Genomic DNA, 18,266 nt, shown 5'->3' with positions numbered 1-18,266 from the left:
CTAGATTTAGCGGGGAAATTTACCCATAATGCACCGCGCGGTTACGCCGACGGTGACGGCGACGCTGACGGCGACGGCGACGCCGCTCAAGCCGGAAACGGGCGCCTAAGAGCTGCCCTCTAAAACAAACAGTGGAGCAGTATCGTTGATATTTGTGCTCTCATCCAAAGCAAGAGAGTAGTGTACAAAGTGACCGCAACTCTTCTTTAGGTGCATGGCAGGCCGTCTGCTATTTCGTGCACACCTCGCTGTACACTCACACTTGATAAGCTCAGATTTTGGAAGACCGATTTCTTGTCCGTGCACATTTCTCCAGAAGCAACCAGAAGGCACTGTTTTATGAAGTCACCGCCAGAAAAAGGACGACCTGAACTAGCTATCTGTTGAAATATCCGAAAAGAAGCCCACATAGCTGGTTCAGACGTACTTTTTGCTTTTGTGAAGGTTTGTTGCTCAGCAAGTAACTTCCACTTTAAGTTCTCGGATTTCATTAGCCTCTCAGAATCCGAAAGGGCGCCAAAGTCGCAGGTGCGTTTGGTCTCTGTTGTTCTCTTTAGGCACGGCGAAATACTCGCGACACACGAGGCAGATGCACTTCGATGCATTATGGATGAAGAAGTAGCTGTATGTCCACTCGTGGTTCAACTTCCGGCCCTCCTGGTCGATTTTCCTCTTCTTTGGAAGGAAGGGCACTCATATTTCCCGTGCAAAAAGCTTCTCTCAACGAACGCAAGAACCCATCTGGTATTTTTCCTTTTTGCATTGAACTGGCATTGTTAATGTGGATGGAGGGATGGATGTTAATGTAACGGGCGGTAGCTTGCGCCACCTAGCATAAGTCTAAAAGGACAAACATATAATTCCTCTCGCCCGTCTAAGCCAATTTTCTCCCCCTAACTACCCCAACATGGAGGGAGAGGGTTGGTAGCCTTCGTGGTAAAAGAAAAAAGGTGGTCTGTTGAGAGAGAGCAAGAAGTTTTCGCGTTTCGTGTACAGACATGTTGAGACAGAAACGCACTATGAACAGGGACGGCATGCACACGCTGTCTTATTGTTGTCAGCGGGATTAGCGGAGAGGGAAAATTTGAACTGAGGAATCGTAGTTCCTTCGCCAAAGACTGAGAATTGTCGGTCGGAGGGTTTCACTGCTGCTTGCCAAGCGGAGCGGGCGCCCGGTAAATTGAACGGCATAGTAAGCAACTTCCTGCGCTGGGCCTGGCGGCGGGCCGTATATTATGCACACCTGATCTAGAGGAACATGAAGGGAATATAATTAGAAAAGGGAAAATAAATTCATGGATTATGAAGCTCAAGGCACTATGGAATTATAATGGATATGAAGTAATCAGATGTATATGGAAATGAGTGATGGTACCAGGACTGTCTCTTGGCAATGGGGTACTGTGCATGAAATCAGAAATTCAATCAGGATTAGAAATTCGAGAAAGATGCGTAGACAAATTGGCACTGGGAGCACATGGAAAGACACCGGATGAAGGAGTACAGGGGGATATGGGCTGGTCGTCTTTTGAGAGAAATAAGGCAATTAATAAGTTGAAATTTGAACAAAGGTTGACCGAAATGGATGATACGCGGTGGGCACGGAAGGTATTCAAGTATTTATACATGAAAAGGTTAAACACAAACTGGACAAACCGAACTCGAAAGTTTACATTTAATTACCTACACACTAGTGATGGGGCTCAGCAGACTACTTAAGTAGAAAAGGGAGTGACAAAGGCAAGAAGGAAAATGTGAGAGGGAAGAATGCAGGAAAAATCAGCTCTAACAATGTACAGGTCCCAAAAACAGGACATAAGAAAGGAAAATGTGTTTGAAAATTCACAGGGAAGTTATTTTCTGTTCGAGGCGAGAACGGGAGTTTTGAGGACGAGAATGTATAGGGCTAAATTTCAGGAGACAGACACATTATGTGCCGCTTGCCATAATGAGAGCAAGACAAGCACTTGGTTTTGAAGTGCACGGGGCTTCGCCCTGCCCTCTCTGAAGGGGTAACGGATTAGGGGTAACGGACCAAAGCTGGATTAAGGTACGGGCTAAGGGGGCTGCAGCCCAGGGTCCCCGATTGTGTGTGTGTGTGTGTGTGTGGGAAGGGGGGGGGGGGCATGCCGTCATTTGGTATAAAAATATCAGAACAAAACTTTTGCAAAGCAAAATTGAAATGGGAATAAAGTTGTACTAAAATATTTAAGGAAATATTTTAGTGAAGTGAAAGCAAGTGAAACCGAAGGCGCGCTCTACGCGCCGGGCTTCTTTTCCTAATTCCTCTTGGGCATAGTAGAACCATCGGGATGCAGACAGACCCGACTCTTCTGACGGGTCGCTGGCCTCCAGGGTGTTTTGCTTTCTTTTGAAAGAGGCATTGAGCAAAATAAGAAATATGCCGAGGCATGTTTCTTTTTTTGCACAAAAAAAAAATTTACACCCCTATTAAAAAAAAAAAAAAAAAAAAGACCTGCTTAGGCCGGTCTTTTTTCTACGTACCAGCCTGAGCAGGCTGGACCTGCTCAGGCCATGGTACGTACTATACTAAGTTCCTCCCTAAGCTGACAGTGCGGTTGGAGCTACGCGCTCTCCGTACCAGTGGGTATGAGTGAGAGCGTGATCACGTGGCGTAAGCTGAACGTTTGACTGGTCCAACAAGCACGTAGTTCTTACCGCACTGTCAGGCTAGGGGTGGACGAAGTAGCAGAGAGTAATGCCTGAAAACACGCGTTTTTGAGGGCAAACGAGACGGGATCTCCAACGATCCGTGGCCAAGGGGACAGAACTGTCGTCTCCTTGGTGCTCTTGTTATTGACGGAAGGTGAAAACTTTTCCTTCGAGTGGACTCCCTTTTGAAGCGACAGTTTTATGAACAACAATGGGTCTATATATCCGAGTGCGCATTTACGCCGAAAGTTGCACACGTGGATTTACTTCGCGAAGTGCTCACGGTCGCCAAATGGAACCTTTAGAGCCGATTCACACGACGGACTGATCCGCGGACGGATTGATCACGTGACGACATGTCCGCGGTTCGTGCGTCTCCCAAGCGCATCCACACGAAGGAGGCGACGAGCAGACGCCAGCGAGGACGGACCGAACCTGTTCGCCACCCCACAGTGCCGCGAAAATCCAACATCGCATGCATCGTGGTACCGTTGTCCAAGAGAGGAATCGACTTTGCTGCCGCGATAAAGAATCGTGCGCCGCTGTTACGTACAGATCGAGACAAAACACCGGGATAGGCTTCGCGCAAAGCGCCACTAACTTTACTAACCCAAAGCATGACAGTGACACAGGCATGGTCCTGCTCGAGAAAGCTTCGCCGTAGATGCGACGAAGTTCTTGGCTCGCGGAGGGGCGCTTGGAGATGCCTTCACGCTCTCCGCGCTCGTGCACAACACTCAAGCACACCACATCCACAACACATCCACAAGAGAGGTCTTGCTCGGGGAAATCCTGATTGGACGTTCAAGAATTATCGCAGCGTGCTAGACGAGTTTTGACGGGAGCTTCTTGGCACGGACCCGGAGGAGTACCGGAACCTGCGTCACGTCAGCCGGACAAAGTTTCTGGAGTTTCTTTCACGCGTGGAACCAAGAATCGCGCGACAAAATGAACCAACGAACGCACAAAGCACAACGATGCGCCATTTTTGTTTTAAACGCCCAGAGGCAAAAAATTAAGAAAACCGTGTACCGTTGCCAGACTAAACGCTTTTCCAGTCAACCTCCCGCCAAAAGTCCGCGAGTGAAAAAGGCGCTCGACTTTATCAGTCCGCGCGTCCGCGGATAAGGAGCGGATCGCAGGAATCGGTGACTAGCCGGTCACGTGGTACTCGGTCCGCGGACGAAAATCGCGATTCGGTCCGTCGTGTGAATCGGCTATTAGCGAAGCAGGGACGTTCTACAAATATGTGATTAGTTTTCTACGTAACAATGAGTTTGAAACCTCCCTTACAAGCCAGAAGAAATGTCTTCAGCTCTCCAGAATATATTTGCACATATAGTAGCATTTTTCGAGATTCTCAAAGGAAAAAAATGAAAGCAGTTTACAACTTCCTGTAACGTCGAATTCGAGCGCAGCTCTTGAGGAGGAGGAGAAGGCAAGGGTACTGAGGAAGGGTATACCCCTCCTCGCTCCCTCCCCGAGGTCACGTGACCCCTCCCCAGGTCACGTGACCCCCCAAGGTCACGTGACCTGGGGGTCACGTGAGGAGGGAAGGGTAGTGAGGGTCACGTGTTCTCGGGGGGGGGGGGGGGGGGGCACGTGACCCACCTGGGAGGAATCACGTGACCTGGGGGGTCCCGTGACCTTACGGTTACGCCGACGCCGACGCCGCTGAAGCCGGAAACGGGCGCCTAAGAGCTGCAAAGCCGTTTACAACTTCCTGTAATGCCGAATTGGAGTGCAGCTCCTGAGGAGGAGGAGGAGGAGGGAAGGGTACTGAGGGGAGGGTATACCCCTCCTCCCTCCCCCCGTAGTCACGTACCCCTCTCCCAGGTCACGTAACCCACTCCCCCGAGGTCACGTGACCCCACGTGACGTCTCCAGGTCACATGACCCCCCAGGTCACGTGACCTGGGGGTCACGTGAGGAGGGAAGGGTACTGAGGGTCGCGTGTTCTCGGGGGGGTCACGTGACTTTACGGTTACGCCAACGCCGCTCAAGCCGGAAACGGGCACCTAAGAGCTGCGCTCTAAAATAAAGGAAAGGGAGACTGCACTGCAAACAACAAATCGACGACGTTCCTAGTAAGTCGGCTTCGTGTTAAAAAATAAAGTTTATTGTATTGTATTGTATTGTGTTTCTGCCTCTAATGTGTCAATTTAATTGAACCAGAGAGTGAAAGTAGAAGGTATACCCACATACTATCTCTCTCTGTCTCTTTGAGATCACTTCATTCGTCTGCACCATGCCCCATATTAGTGCTTTGGTCTGAGTCTCGACAACTCGCTATACAACAAGGCCTTGTCTTTTCGGTGGGACAGCTCTAATTCGCAAAATCTCAAGGTCACAAGTATCTAAGTGGAGTGTCTAAAAGAAAAGCGAAGTTGAAGAAAGAAGAAAAGGAAAAAAAGCTGCCAAAGTTGACGAAGTATTTAACCAGCTGTCCAAAGACATCCCCAAATGAAACTCTACCACTTAGATCACAATAAAGCCGGGGACAATCCCTCAACCAGGTAATATAAACTCTATCGAACATTCTGTCCCGTCTACTCTATCCTGAACGCCCAATGGTGGGTGTGAGCGTCTGCCACGGAGCACCCAGCAACCAGCCATCCCCACGGAGAACAATCTCAAGGAGCCACTCCAACTGAGTGTTCAACAGTGTTTCCCAGGTCTGCACGCAACTGTACCGGAGCCGGTTGCTGACCATGGAAGTGGGCGTGTCTCAGGGTCTCAGGAACACTTGCATCACCTCTCACCGAATCCCATGAGCGCATAGGACTGTCTCCACAGCCCCTCGAGAAAGGACCCATCAATGTTGAAAACGATCCAGCTAAGTGGCCTGTCGCAGTACCCGACAGATTTCGAACCCAGTGTATCGAGAAGGAGCCTCAATACTTTCAATATAGATGAGAACCTTTTCGTACCTCCGAGAGACAGTACACGAGCCAGAAACGATACCTATCTTCTCAAATTTTTGTAAGAAAGGCTGCTAATGGGGAGGTGTTTGAGCGACACTGGCTCATGTACTAGCAGTCGAAAGGGTCTGCGTTTTGTTCCATGTGCAAGTTGTTCGCGCTTCCAAGCAGTGTTGGTCCTTTTGTGACTGGAAGGGCGGAAGAAAAAGCAAGAGCTCATGAAAACAGCGTAGACCACCGGAATGCCGTCGCTGCGTGGCTAGCTCGCTCTACCACTTGTGCCAGAATAGACGAAGAGTTAGTTCGATACTTCGTAACCCAGAGCCTGGCGGAGATTTACAAGGACGACCTTGAGCCGACCTTTTCAACTGAAGTCTTTCAGTTCTCAGATTATCTACAGAGTTGCAGTTGTGAAGACAAAAGTGCTCGATGACTTTTGAAAATGTTGCAGGAGAGAGACATTGAAAGCGTTTTTCCCAACCTTTCCATTCCTCTTAGAATGTGCATGTCTATCCCCGTATCAAACTGCGAGAGCGAACGATCCTTTTCCAAGCCGTACTTGATTAAAAATTGCCTTCGCTCCACACTCGGCGAGGTAAAGTTGAATTCCCTCGCCATCATTTCTATTGAAAGGGACCTTTTGCGTGAGATATCTTTCAATTAAACAATATCTGAATTTTCAAGCTTGAAGTGTTGGAAGGTGCCGCTTTAATCTAATGTCTGTTTGTATTCCTCTGCTTTGTGAGTTGTTTCCATTTTGTTTGACTGCATTTGAAACGTCTGTGACCAAACCCTTTCTCTTTATTCCCGCTTTTCCTCACTCGTAAAAGTGCCCGTGCGTTTACTTTCTCACAGAACAGTGGAGAAGCCAATGGCTGCTATCTACGAGGTGAACTCGGTTAATGACAAACCAAAAATATAAAAATAAAAAAATAAAATCAGCGATGTGGCACTTGTAAGCATGTGGAACGTCACGCTCCATGTCATATCAAAGACTTTATTTGTATGTCTCTGCATATTTTTGACCTCGTCATTCGCCGAGTTCTTCCCGCAGACTGGGGAGGTTGGCTGAGCTCTGAGAAAAGCGAAAGCATTTTTGAGGGATGTATGAGAGACGATAAAAAGTGATGGTTTTCACTCAGGGTTTAGTTATCTTAGAATGCATAGAAACAAAAAAATGGACACATAAGATTGTATTCTGTATGATACTGATTGTATATACTGTATAGTCAGAAATATCATTGTCAATATTGTAAAATGATATCGCCCTAACTTAGCATATTTCTAGGCATTCGAAACGGGGGCGCTTTAATGAAGTTTTTTTTTTTACTGAAACTTTTCATTTTTGACCAACATTATAATCATCATCATCGCCCTCGTCGTCATCATCATCATCATCATCATCTCAGATTTCGGGGCCTAGCCAGCATTAGTCCAGGCCCCCGAAATCTTTTAATCTGACCCTGGTCGGGGCCATGATTTTTCTGGCGACGATGGATGATGCACATTTAGCACAGCTGTGGACAGGCGGGAAAGAGGAAAATTGCGAGTCCCTCCCGGGCGTGGCTCCGGCCCAAAGTCTCAACCTTGTCTAGAGTGGATCCGGTGCAGGGGTAACGCCGACAAGGTTTTCATTTATTTATTTATTTATTTCAAATACCCTCTAGGAAAGTACATTGAAGAGGAGAGAGAGATAGGGGTTTCCTCAGGAATCGAAATTAGGGGATGTCTAAATTTTTAAAGGGGGGGGGGGGGGGGGGTGTAGGGGGGATCTGAGAATAGAGGAGTTGTTGCGAATTAAAGGGGCGATGCAACGATTTTTGTATTTTGCGCAAATACCGCTTAGAACGGATCCCTGACGTTAATGACCTGTCAAATACCCGTTGGTTTTTCACCACACGCAATCGAAGTCGCAGAAAAAAAATAAAGAAAAGCGAGCAGAGTTCACCCCCTCAACCCACAGCCAGAACAAGCGGCCACGTGATCTGGAGCTGATTATATGCCGCCAATGTTGATCATAGCCATGCGCTGGGGTTGGCAAGGCAAAGGACACGCGCTGAGTTCCAGGCATTGTTATGGTTCGGCTGTTGTCGTCCTTGCAGCGATTGGACACAGGACACTACCCGAACGCTTCTCGCGCTATTGAATTATCACGAGCCCAAATTGAGCGTCCACGACATGCTCGGGTTCAATCAATGAGCCGCATTCAAATATCGTCACTGGGCGGTACTGCTACCGCCCAGCTACGTCATCAGGTTTTGCGAAGGAGAGATTGAATGAAAACACTCGGTTTTGTCCTCGAAATTACAGCGCAACAAAGAAGTTTCTTGGTCAGTGGCGTTGCGTGCGAGTATCCTTCAGTTCCACTAGTGCCAGTAAGCTCGTGTAAAGTGAAAAACATTCCAATTAAATATCGTTGCACTGCCCCTTTAAGGGGGTGCCTTCAGAAAAACAAAGGGGAGTGTACACCCCCCCCCCCCCCCCCCCCCCAGGGCTAGGCCCGGGGTTGTAGGGAAATCACCGGAGAGAGCTGTAAAATACTACTATAAAGTGCACTTATTAGTAACAGCTTTTTAAACTAAACAATATCAGTGTGTTAGCAATCGAGACGGGAAGGTGGTTCCAGTCTATAGATGTTTGTGGCATAAAAGAATATCGAAATAATAAAGTTTTAAAGTTCGGAATACCAACCTCATGGCTATGATCAATGCAAGCAGATATGTTGAATGGTGGAGTAATGACCAGAGGAAAATTGGCAACTCCCGAAACAGGCGGTGGGTGATGTTTTTAGTTTTTTTGCTCGATCCCCCGAAGCTCATCCTGGTGATACCCCACACTGTCTGGTGATAGTTAGGGGGAGGAAACTGGTGGGAGAAATCGTATGTTTGTCTTCTCAGACTTAGGCTAGGTGGTGCAAGGTACCGCCCGTCACAAAGGGAATAGCCATTAACATCCATCCATCTATCCAGCCATCCAATCGGAGGAGGAGGGCAGTGTGGACGCAGAAGGTGACAGCAAATCCCGCGCCCCCCCCCCCCCCCCCCCCCTCCCCCTCGGGCCCCCGGAAAATTTACAACTCTCCGCCTATGACGACTAGTTCTGTGTTGTTCATTCCCACCAGCCTCTGCAAGACGAATCTTAGCTTCAGTGTACGCTGATCGTTTTCTGCGCTTTGGCGCTGCGCTTCCCTCTCGGCAGCCCTATCCTCTCATTGGCGCGCTCGCTCCCTCGTCGACCCAAGCCCTCAACTCCGCACCTTCGAGTCCCAGCTCACAACCCACACACATCTGCTCTCGCACCTTCATTTTGAATATTTAAAGCCTTTTCAATGGGTAGTATTCACTGGACGCCATATTTGAGGTGGGTCTCCCAAAGAAGACAATCTTGATGGTGCGCAATGTTCGTGTTGGAAGTGTTGTAGAGCTTGCTGTCACTACGTGCTCAGCAGCGGCGAGCTCAACTGTGGCCGCCACGGAATGCCATCTATTAGCGACGATATATTTTGGTGGCGTCCTCCTACGGTTTCCTCTCGTGACGTCATTACCTTACGAAAAACAATTTTGATGGTATTTGTAATTAGTATGATGGGAGCTTGAAACCATTCCGCTCTCAAAACAACACTGCCAACACCGTCCAAATTCAAGCTCTTACGTTCCTCCTATTTCCGTCGATAATAAATCCTTTCCTGACGTCATAGTCAGCATTCGGCCAATCGTGGAAGGCCGACTAAAGCGACGCTTTCGATCGCGCACGTCGCGGAAAAGTCAGGCGGAAGATCTCGTCCTATCGCGGACACCAGTAAATTGTCACGAGGTTCTTTCTTACAAATGAATTACGAGACTTCAGCCTGCGTTTTCAGTTCTTCAAAGTTAATTATGTTTACAAAAATAAAAACATTTAATCATGGATAATTACAAAAAAAAAAGTGCAGTAAGTGGCACCAGTCCCAGAACGCGAGGCGGGTGCAACGTTCGAATCTCGCCTGGTTCTAGTCGTCCGGATCTGGAGGGTGAGGCAGGGTTTCTTTTTGTTGGTCGGTCGTCCCGTACGAGGGCTGGCTGGTACAGGGACCACGAAAGAGTATACGGTGGGGGTGGAGGACCTGGGACTTGGTCCCAGGCACTCCTTTCCTAGGGCTACGGAGCTCGTCAGCCACGTCACAGCCACACGGGACGCCTCGTCTTCCTTCTCCCCATTCGTTTCTTCTCTCTCCTTACCCTTCTTCCAGCACGGCACACATCATCACAGAGTGGTTCAATGACTGGTACAATTGAATATTCGTCTATTTTGCTAAAAAAGATACGTCCAACAGATTACCACATGCATTCGCCGGCAAATCACCCAGCTTAACACCATTAAAACTAAAGTTTTTAACGAGGTGCATTGCCTTCCTTGGGCCACTCGATCTGTTTTCTAGTTACTACCCTGTTCCAGGAACATTAAAAACTCCAAAAATAACGATTTCCTATTTTTCAGGATCATGTTTGGTTGCAATGGTAGCTCAAGAAGCACGGCACCGAACTTTTCTCATGGAATGGACGATGGAAGTTAGTAGTTTCCAGTCAGAAAATGCTTGCTGCCCGTAGCCTTCATTTCCATCCAAATGCACTCGTTGCACATTTCAAGATTGAAATGGCGGAGCACCGGTGCTGTGTCGCACGCTGCAATCAAAAGGCCTTCGCCACAGCGCCTGATCTGTACTCTCATAATCTCTGTCACTACGAAACACATTGTATCAGTAAAATAATCTACGGAAGCAATATCCTCATGAAGCCACGTTTCGGTAATGCAGTATACTCATCGAAGTTTGAGGTCAAAACACCATCAAAAATGTATTTTCGTGCGTAAATCACGGACGTTCTGGTAATAAAATGACCGTTGTTTACTCATCGGCAGTCTTTGACATCTTCGAGAACTTCCGGTTCATAAAAAAAAATGAATAAATCCCACCGCTGCTTGAAATGTCGATGAAACATTTAACCCCGAATTCTCCACGTGAAAGCCAAAAGAACCAAGTGCGAAATCCGTTTGAATTTTTCGAATATTCTTGCAAACCAACTTGTCTCCTCCAATGGGAAGCTGAAGATGTCCTTGAATTCGAACGAACAGTAAAATTGGTAATGTCGACACCTTAAAAATTATGTCTTAAGTTTCATTCCGATCTTATTAGTAGCAGTGTCGTAATAGCCCACTAAAATTTCGATTTAGACCCGCCCGTCGTGGCCAACGAGCTTGAGTATTATCTCAAGGTGGTAAACCGGAACCCACGGCCTGCAGCGGAAATCGCACCCCCCCCCCCTTATTGCCGCCATCTTGCCTGTTTGCCACATTAGTGATCACGTGACGTTAAGATGGCTGCGCCCAGAAGTGGGCCAGATCAGATTGGCCAGATCATGGTCACATGGTCAGCAGAAGGGCCCTCTGAGGCTGTGTTCCAATTTTACCCAAATGGATCCGGTTATTCCGGCGGATTAAGTCACGCGGAAAAACAGATAGATTAATGCTGGACGCGGGTAGGTTTTCGAACGCAAAGGGTATATACAAGACCTTTGCCCAAGAGTGAGATAGAGTAAATTTTGGAACACGGCCACCTGGACGGGAGTCGAGCCGAGCGAGCGGGTGCGAGCTGACTGAGCGCGGCTGGCGCAGCGATGGCGGCAAAGGCGGTGCGAGTCGAACTTGAACCTTGATGATCGTGCTGTGGGAGAATGGTAAATCTCCATGTGTGCTATGTTTTGCTATGCAGACGATGAACAAATAGAACCGGGTAAGCACGTACCTCACAAGATCGAACCAGGTATGGGCTGTTAAACATCGCGCGAATATCTCGCATGAAAGTTTTGCATTCTCGCTGCACTCGACCAGCGAAATGTTCATTGCTGAGAAGGATTGCGTGAGAGGTTTTGGTGGTTTCACGTGACTGGCCCAAGCCTAGAAGATTCGGTTAATTACGTCGAACGTACCCGGCCGATTTATGGTAGGTACCTCGGACCAGCGTCGGATGCGCCCGGCTCATATTCTTGTAGTTACGTGGGACGTACGAAAAGAATATGAGCAGGGTACGTCCGCGGCTCATATTTGGTTGCTATATGTTGCCGCGATCGTGGGGAACGGCACTGCTACCGCAAGCTCTCGCGGTGACTTGGGAGCATGGTCCTCAGGGTCATCAGCCCTCAGCGCACACCAGGCATCATCTTCATATATAAGATCTATACCGCGCATACGTCCGACATACCTGATCGCCGGATCCGTCCGACGTACCTTTGAAAAAATCAACTGAGTATGCCCAACGTATCTAAGAAATTCTTCCGGGTACCTCCACACTACCTATAGACACAGCGTTCTCAGCTTGCAAGTAGTCGGTAGATGTCTGAAGGTGTTAACGCGGCTGAGAATAGTTGATGGAAACCAATTTCGTTGGTAAAAGTCCTCAAGACAACGCTTGCTCGCTCGCGTCGAAGCTGGTAAACAATTTCATCTGAAGCCGCTTTATGATTCTTTTTCGGTTACAGCTTTTTTCGGTATGCCAGCAAGCGATACAGCTGTTTCATCGTCTTGTTGTTATAGAAAGACTGGACATCCGCAGAAACAAGTGCAGTCCTTCAACCACTGCTGGTGTCGGGTGCAGGCAAATAAGTGGGGCTCACAGTTTTTTTGTTCTCTGGTGCAGAGCAGCCGAGACAGCATACTGCTGGGTTGTAACTCTGTTGTTACAGTGTCTTTCACCAAGCACAGTTGTTCCGGGGACGAGCACGTGCTATCTTTTTGCCTGCCTGCTAAGATTGACAAGGTGGAGCACTTCTGCGCTTCACGAGGCATGCCTGCACTACTGCTTCTCTTTTCATGACTTTCTCTCGGGGCTCTGTCAGCATCTTCACTGATTCTTGCTTTTGTTCGAGTGGTAAATTGGATCGTGAGAGAAAATATGCTGCAGGGACTGTTTGCCCTGTCCAATATAGTGCCTTCAGCTCTCAGTGACGTCTTTCAGAAGCGACTACTAACAAAAGTCTCCGCACTTCCTCTACATGCTTTCATACTGGTATGGGTCGAAAGCATCCTGACATCTATGTCATTCCAGAGGCACTTCCGTAGCTTCTGGCATACCAAAAAGATATCTAGTTGGACCATTGCTCTCTTTTGTGATTTTTTTAAACTTGTTTTTTCCTAGTTTTCTTATGTTTTTTTTTTTTTACGTCTGTGTCATTTATGGAATCATCTCAACCACGCAAAACTTATTTTAACTTTGAAAATTGTGTAGACCTAAGTAATGGTTGGTTACAGATCAAAATATAAACCTGCCGACATTTGCACACTGCTTACTCCATTGGCATGCCGCCTGGAACGCGCCGTTAACATATGTTTACCGCGTCTAAAAAAGTGGTCCCTCAATATCCTCCCGGTGGCGTCATACAAGTGTCATGCTGTTGCCGGCCGCAATCCTGGCAGTGTCACAGCAACGGTGGTGAATATGGCGGACCGTGGTTCTGCTGCAGGTCGCTCTTATGGTACGTTTACACCTGAAAAGAAATCCGCTGCCGAGGGAGCGGATCCGCTCCCGGCGGCGGCGGCGACGAGCTGGTTGTGTATACATCTATTTCCTTCGAGCGGTGGAGGCAGCGCCGGCTGCGGCAGCGGTTCCCGTAACGTCTCGTCAAATATGACGAGAAGGCACGAGAGTTCCCGCCTCGGCTCTCTCTCTCCCGGGCGTTGCTGCTCCCGGAAGAACGCGTACTCGTGACGCAGGCAGCGTCGCGCTGCGCAAGAATGTCACATCCGGTCAGCGAAACGCCTCGTTCGGCGGCAGAAATAGATCCCGGACCTAAACGGCTCGCCGCCGCGTTTTCCGCCCAGCGTTTCGCCCCAGCGGCAAAAGCTGGGCGGATCCGCTGGCGGATCCGCAAGTGTAAACGTACCATTAGGCGTGTCGGTCCACAGAAGCTACGGCAGCCAGAAGTTAGGACACCGCGACTACAGCAACACTCACGGTCGCTCGGGAATTTCGCTAGAATTTCTACGACCAACCGCCGGGATCGCGACATCCGACAGAATGACACTCCGGCTTCTGTGACATCATTTGTTGCCACTTCGGGACCACTTTTAATGTGTGGGCAGCAAAGGACGCTAAACACACCAGTCCGAGACGCGCGGCACCATACTATAGGTAACCTTGACGTATAATCTGTCTCGCACTGCAAAGACCTTGTACATTTCTCTCGATACCTTCTCTGGAATGCCCTGTTTTCTGATTCAAAGCACATCCCTGATTTCTTATGCCGTAACCTTGTCATCTGTCAAGTGCCTTGCTTATGTTGAAATAGTGTGACCAAAACTAGAATATGCATCCTCGGCCTGGGACCCACACGTTAAATAGCTCGCATCCAATCCGGATTTGGTTCAGAATCGGGCTAGTACTTACTTTATTCGATAACACCCCTGTGTTCATGTAGGCATATTAGTAAACTCTGTCTCCTTCATAGGTTTTATTTCAATGACCTCTTGCATGATTTATTCATCTTGCCACCGCATCGGATATTCCCTCGCATTGATCACTATTTCTCTCAACAGGCCTGTCAACTGTAATGGCCTGATTGAATCCACCGTTTCCCTCTAAGACATTGACTCATTCCGTGACATATCAACCTTAATATTTTATTAAACCACTTCATTATGCAATACGCTAACCCCAGGGCTCTTAGGCTACTTAAAATAAATAAACAAAATCGAAAAAGAATTGTCCAGATTCTTTGCAACTCGAGTTGCAAAGAATCTGGACTATTCTTGTCGTGAGAAGCCAAGTATTTGGATATGTGGCACCACGTCTCCATAAATAGATTCTAGCAAACAGAAGCCAGGCTCAGATGGCAAATGTTGCGCAGGTTTCGTTATTGTCCACGAAAGAGCACTGAAGTATTGCCGGACGGCCACTCCACTTTCCTCGGCACTTTCCTGCCGGCACATGTGGTGGATCCTCAGTTGAAAGTAGTGTGCCAGCATCTTCTTGAGCATGACAGAGAAGTGGGACTGATTGTCAATTGTTTGTGCGACAAACCGGTGGTCGAACCTCTTGAAAGATGGTGACAAGGAGACAATAGTCAACGTCTCGGTTTGCAGCCTGAAGAGCCAGTTCCGTTCTCCCTTGGCCACTGTGTCGAAGTTTCTGCGAAGCACCTTCTCGGCAGTGGTGTAGAGATGCAGGATGTCTGGGGATGGACAGTGTAAACCGCCTTTGTCCTTGACACGCACCAGGTCACAATTGTCAGTGGTAAGATGTGCAATCCTTGCACAGTCTGGGCATTTTGCCTCTTTTGCAAAGTGGACGGTCACATTGCTCGCGATGTATTGTAAAATGCTCCCAGCGAACTCCAAGAGAAGCTTGTACCCTACAACCCACGTGGCGTCGTCATCGTCTTGGCTTGTGTCAGCTATTGTGCCTTGCTGGCGCTTGTCCGACGAGCTCAACAGACGCGTCTCCGTGGCGTCGACCTGATAGTTGCCACGTCTCGAGGGCAGAACATTCGCGATGAGGCACTTCCTGTAGCCGAGCGAAGCTCGAGGGCCGTAGGGTTGTTGTTGCCCGTTCTGTTCCTGATTGTTGCAAAGAACAATTCGAGGTGGTCTTGGCTCAGGACTCAGCTTGCGTGACACCAGGCAGTGGAGCAAATGGCTGCTGCTCCACATGAGGTCTTCAGTCAGACCCTTAATGGACTGGAGGGCCAACAGAAATCCAAGGATGGCCGTCTCTTGGACCTTGGATCAGGGGTCTGCCCGTGGTATCCTTGAGGCCTCTGAGGTAGCGCGAGGCTTTGTATATTTTTGTCAAGGGTGTCTCATTGTTGTTGACGCCAATGCGGGCCTTGCTGCCAAGAGCGCGGGGTGACAGGAGTTAGTGAGGTTAAAGGAGTCATCTACTACTGCTGAAAACTCAACAGTGACCCCCATACCCTCAAAGCCGGGGATCTGCTTTTCCTTGCAGAACAACAAGGCGCAGCTGACGGAGCGGCTTAACGCCTGTGCCGCCAACGACACCTTCATCTTCTCTTGGTGGAAATCAATGTGCCGCCTCCGAAGTTTGTTTCCGGCGTGGAGGCCTTCCTTTTGTTGTAGGCGATCCAAACACATTAAGTAGTGCCAGGCCACAGTCCTACCCGCACCATCCCTGATGAGCTCCTTTTCAGCCAGCAGGTTTCGCATGAGCTTCAACATATGGCATTTGTCTTAAATTGCATAAACCCTTCTTGACGGGTCGGAGGAATAAGGAAAATAAAAAAGTCAAATTGGACGTTTAGTGATTTATGCAGCGTAAGGTCGGTCTGCCAGGATGGGGCGACACTGGTTTACACTGTAGATGAGCAATTTTGTCAGTGCAGTACGACTGCTAACCTGGGATCTTTAACGTGCTCACGCAGTAGTGATACACGACTGCACGCCGGTACGATGCTCATCCAGATCAAAACTGGCAGAACCCAGGATCCCTAGAATCTGCAGCGCGAGCTTTCGCTCCACGTGCTCTGAGCTGGGTGTACGCTTGAGCCCAGTCGGCCGCCTATCCCCCGGAGGGGTGAGGAAACCAGCTCTTCATTCTTGGTTCCGCCAGACTTACCCCGAGTGCTGTGAGCAGAGATAAATTGCAGCTTGTACCATCACACGTCACAGAGATGCACTCGGTACCAGCCTCCTTCAATTTTGTCAGGTATTGCTGGACCAAATTGGACCGAACAGTGCCGTCCAGTCCATCAATCAGGGCTATCCCAGAGGTACCTTCCAGTTGCGGTTGACGGCAACTGCCAGGAAAACAAGCGCGTGCTTCGCATATGCATTGCAATCGTCTTTGAGGATGCCATGGCCCAGGTCGCAGTAGCCTACGACTCTCTTGCTTTCGCAGTCCGCTTGCTTCTTTATACTAATCTCATCCACCATCAGGCTGATGAGGAGAAGTCCTTTCTGAGCTTCCTGGAAGACTTTTTCAAAGCACCCTTTGGTGAAGCCCGGCTTCGCACCGATCATGGCTGCCCATTTCCGAAGTGCACAGGGGTGAGGCAGTTTCACATGCTTGCGCAGGAATTTGTAAGCTTTGGCCGAAAAGAAATGCAGTGTCAAGGCAAACTTGCGCACATCTTCCGAGTAGCTGTTGTTTGCTCTTCCAGGTTTTTTCAACACAGTGTCTCGCAGTGTGCCACTGAAGATGTTGTCCGGTATGGCTACCGCTGGTTGAGGTAGCTGTGCCATAAATTTTTCAGCAAGGCATTGAATTTTTTTTTTTTTTTTTATCTTAATGCCCTTTTGGTTTGCCCTTTTTTTTCTTGCTTGTCTCGAGTTTTTTTTTTTTTTTTTTGCTTTTTTTTTTGCTTTTTGCAGCTTGCGTTTGCTGGCAGCTAGAAGCATCCTGTCCCGTCGTCGTGAAGACACAACTGTGTAGCTGTGCACAGTGGTCGCCAGAGCATGTTGCCGGCCGCGAAGATGGAGCTTCAGGGCTGCTTGACGCTGCTTGAGGTCGTGCTGTTAATGGGGCTTGTGGAGAGGGAAAGTCAGTCTGGGGGAACCGTTGAGATCGGACCATTTGGGAGGTGGAGGGAAAGTCAGTTGGGGGAAGGGGGGGGGGGGGGAATGTCGTTGAAGTCTGACCGCTCGAAGGGTGAACAGTGTGCACTGCTCCTTGTATGGAATTAGTCTTGTCAACAAGCCTGCGAAAGCAGTCATTTTTTCAGTGCTCTGAACACAGCTTGCAGAACTTGGTGAAAGTCTAGTGCATGCTTTTCATTTTCTGCAGTCATGCATGGAGGAGTTCTGGGTCTCTCAGTGAAAATCTGAGGCAGACAACGAGGTCTGACTGTCAAAACGCCAAAACAGTATTGTCTTTCAATAAAATAAATACATATTTGTGAATTTCTAATTGTTTGTGTGCATTTTATTCTAGAAACACTAGCTTATTTTAAACTACCCCTTTTGCCTCATATATATGACACTAATATTTGAATTTTCTGCAACATATGTTGCAAGTATGACGAGCAGGAAATTTGAAATGTTTCTAACCCAATTCGGAGTAGTTGAAATAAGGCATGCTTCAACGACAGAGCAACTTTCAAATACCCGCAGTAGTCCGACAAAAATGTGCCCAAAACTGATAGTTTAGATCCAATGATTGCGCTTGCTTGCCTATCGTGTATTTAAATGTATTATAATAATGCGACTTGATTATGCCGCTCAAAAATGCGGGATAAGGTTCATAACGATCGCAACGCAGTTGGAAAGAGTCGGCCGCAATAAACTGAGAGTTAGCAAAAAGCTTACCCGTGGAACATTATCTCCGAGCTCTTCTTTACCTGTTAGTACAGTGAGAAGCAGCGCACGAATGCGGCATAGTTTTTTATGTTTAGTGTTCAACTCCCGTTAGAAATAAAAATGGCAAAGGAATCGGACACGACGAGCTGACAAACTCTGAACCATAGGAATATGCGCAGTCGTCTGCCATCTCTCGGCCGCAAAATCAAGCAAAGCTTGATTTTGCTTGAAACTCTGCCATTTTGTTACTCTGCAGCTATAACAAGTCACAAAAAAAAAGCGCGCCAAAACTCTCATCCGTTACGTATTGGCGATGTACCCAGAATGCAACGCGCGCAACCCGCATATAAGCCGCATGTGAATACTCCCTATACCGCCGAGATGACCCATTTT

General features: G+C 48.4%; 1 protein-coding gene across 1 annotated transcript; it reads right to left on the bottom strand.

Annotated features, from left to right (window-relative positions):
* Nucleotides 1-16,337: 16,337 nt before the first annotated feature.
* Nucleotides 16,338-16,820, bottom strand: LOC120850725. Its single transcript, XM_040223345.1, has one exon. It carries the CDS (start codon nucleotides 16,818-16,820, stop codon nucleotides 16,338-16,340), a length of 483 nt encoding a protein of 160 aa, XP_040079279.1.
* Nucleotides 16,821-18,266: the final 1,446 nt, after the last annotated feature.

This window comes from Ixodes scapularis, unplaced genomic scaffold (genome assembly GCF_016920785.2).
Source record: "Ixodes scapularis isolate PalLabHiFi unplaced genomic scaffold, ASM1692078v2 PGA_scaffold1__304_contigs__length_218370807, whole genome shotgun sequence".
Classification (NCBI taxonomy): domain Eukaryota; kingdom Metazoa; phylum Arthropoda; class Arachnida; order Ixodida; family Ixodidae; genus Ixodes; species Ixodes scapularis.
This window is presented reverse-complemented; position numbering and strand designations above follow the sequence as displayed.